The sequence below is a fragment of the Nansenia antarctica genome (genome assembly GCF_963989245.1).
Source record: "Nansenia antarctica genome assembly, chromosome: 1".
NCBI lineage: Eukaryota > Metazoa > Chordata > Actinopteri > Argentiniformes > Microstomatidae > Nansenia > Nansenia antarctica.
Window position 1 is genome coordinate 96,904,304 of NC_137674.1, and position 3,028 is coordinate 96,907,331.

At 50.9% G+C, this 3,028-nt stretch overlaps 1 protein-coding gene across 1 annotated transcript in view; it reads left to right on the top strand.

Moving 5' to 3' along the window:
* Positions 1–1,991: 1,991 nt before the first annotated feature.
* pde4dip (phosphodiesterase 4D interacting protein) overlaps positions 1,992–3,028 on the top strand; it is a gene marked incomplete at its 5' end in the record, with an annotated part of 30,069 nt that continues 29,032 nt past the window's right edge. Inside the window, one exon of the mRNA XM_080533875.1 lies at positions 1,992–3,028. This exon is cut by the window's right edge and continues 328 nt beyond it. Coding sequence (XP_080390001.1) covers positions 1,992–3,028 — 1,037 coding nt within the window.

The window sequence follows — 3,028 nt, forward strand, 5'->3', positions numbered from 1 at the left end:
CCTGCTATGCTTACTATCCCATCACTGTCTGACAGTTAAACATAGGAAGTCACTTTAAAAAGCCCATGATGTGTAACAGGAGAAATTCGCTGTTTACACGGTGTACCAATAGGAGAGAGAGAGAGACATTGCAATAGGAAAATCTATTTACATAGTCAACCCTTCTTTATGACTTTTCTTTGTGTCACTGCTATTTCTGTCGCTTCTAGAGAAATACACAGTGGAAGTAATCAGTGACGACGGTTCGGTAATTCTCACTGATTAGGATTAATAGATGTTTGATTGCGGCTCTCGTTAAGGGTTGATCACTGTTATGGCGTCTTGTCTCCAGGGTTCAATTATTACAGTTTCTTGGGTGACACATGTTGACTAAGGGCATAAGGCCTACAGGGGTCCCTTCTCTCCCATGGAGAAAACAAACCAGATGTCATCGTGTTTTATCAACATAAACAAGCTCTCGGAATGAAAGATAGGTGGAGGGTCCGTGGGTTGGGACGCTGGGGTTTGTGCCTGGGAATTGGCTTGGCTTCTCTCTCTCAACACTGTGCAGCATTATGTGATTCCCAGTGACCCTTCTCCTCCTTTCTCCTCCTCCTCCTCCTCCTCCTCCTCCACCTCCTCCTCCATCCCCCTCTTTTTGGCTGACATGTATGTGAGGCCAGCTAGCCTGGGTGCTGCTGGGACATTCCTGCCTCAGGGGAGGGATGAACTCATTCCATGACTACACAACACAACGGAGAGAAACGTTTCAAAGAAGTTAGCAGGAAATGTCAGCCTAATATAACAATTTCGAGCTCAAACCTAGTGCCCCAAATTGAGTCCCTTTGCTGTAGCCTGTTAATTTCTATGACATTGGTATTAATCATAATAAAAAAGGATAGAATGGTATAAAGCTTTTGTCATAAAACATGTACCTAATCAGATAGTTGAGGTTAATTCTCTTTATTGTTAGGGAAATAATATTAGATCCCTACCATTATGCTGTCATTTTCATTCACACGAATATGACATTTGATAGAAGAAAGAAACTGACAGGGATAAAAGATAAGTGTATGGAAGGGAAATAGAGTTATAGTCTTTAATGATGTTGGGTTGTTGTATAATGGATCGGATGGCGAGTGCGACTGCCAGACAGTCAGGCATGCATGCATAGGGGAGAGGAGGACTCTAGAGCCTCCCGTTTCAGTGGAATGGTACATTCCGGTGTGACTGGCTGCGCCTGTGTCAGCGTTGCCATTATCGCCCGTGTTTGGAATGTATGCACCCCTTGGACATCTCTCCGTGACAACCTCTCCCCTCTCCGTGACGAACCGCTACCACGAATCAGGAAGATAGCGGTACACACGCCTTTTTATACTGGGACGTCTATTGCCACTGACATCGTTTTCGTCGGATGGATTCCCTGTTCTTGTCGGATTTAGCGGCGATGGGACACCGAATATGTCATTTCTGAGCTTTTTTTTCCAGAAACGAATGAGATCGCGTGATCGACTAATCGCGTGATATCTTTCATTTGGAAATAAGACCAGCATGATTGATTGATTTCCCTGGCTGTAATAGTTTGGTTAGGCAACATTGTTCCATCGAGAATCTGTGGTCCGCTGCAGCGCAGTGACACTGTAACGAAGCCGACAGTATTCTTTTCTGCGCGCATCGCAAGAGAAATCGAAGCGAATCTATTTTCCTTTATATTCCCAGAATGATACTTTTAAACAAATCACTGCGCCGAAATGCGAAGATGGCCTGTTTCCGTGTTCTATGTTTAGCATTAATGCACTGATGACTTTGTGCAACATCAACATCAGAAGAGTCTGCATGTTCATGGCAGCTAATTCAACTAATTCAATGGAATAACCTTTACTACTTTGGACATTTATATTTATTTATGTAGTATTTATTTTTAATCTTATACTGTAGGGTACAGGTACCCAACACTTTATTTCAAATAGACCTATATACCATAGCTACAACTGACCCATAGCAATACTGTGATGCTGGATGTGAAAATGAAGGATGTGTGCCGGATCTGCGCTCGTGAGCTCTGCGGTAACCAACGGCGATGGATCTTCCACCCGGCCTCCAAACTCAACCTGCAGGTGCTCCTGTCCCACGCCCTGGGGCGCGAGCTGTCCCGCGACGGCCGAGGAGAGTTCGCCTGCTCCAAATGCGCCTTCATGCTGGACCGCATGTACCGCTTCGACACGGTCATCGCCCGCGTGGAGGCTCTCTCCTTAGAGCGTCTGCACAAGCTGCTGCTGGAGAAGGACCGCCTGCGCCAGTGCATCGGAGGTCTGTACCGCAAGCACAACACCGAGGACAACCTTGTCCCTGGGACTGGGGTGGCAGGGACAGAGGGGGGGTCAGAGGACACTGTCCCCGTCCCAGTGGTGGACCTCTCAGGTCTGCAGGAGGCCAGATATATCGATCTGATCCAGGATGACCTGGCCTACTCTGTCTACGAGTCCTGGGCAGACCAGGAGGAGCAGCCGACCCCTCCTGCCCTGGAGCCCCAGCCCCAGCCCCAGCACAACCCCCATCACCACCACCACCAGTGCCCAGGAACAGAGGCCTTCCCCGGGCATCGCTCCAGGCGGTGCCGGGGGTGCGCGGCTCTCCGCGTGGCCGATTCCGACTACGAGGCCGTCTGTAAGGTCCCCCGGCGGGTGGACAGGAGGAGCACGTCTTGCGGACCCTCCACCCGCTACTCTGACAGCGCCATGGGGGGAGAAGGAGAAGGAGAAGAGCAGCAGTCCTCCACAGGGTCAGAGGTCACCCCCGTACCCTCCGACGACTCCCCTCCCGGCGGGCCGGAGAGCGACCGGACCCTGTGTGGCGACGGGGATCCAGAGAGGACGAGCGCCAGCCTGGCCTCGTCTGCGGAGTCCCTGGACACGGCCGTGGACGTGGACGTGGCCCGGCCCGGCCCAGCTCGCCGACGGGAGGAGGAGGAGGAGGAGGAGGAGGAGGAAGGGGGAAGAGAGAAAGAACCAGAACCAGGGAGGGTTCTGAGGAAAGACCCCCAGTGGGA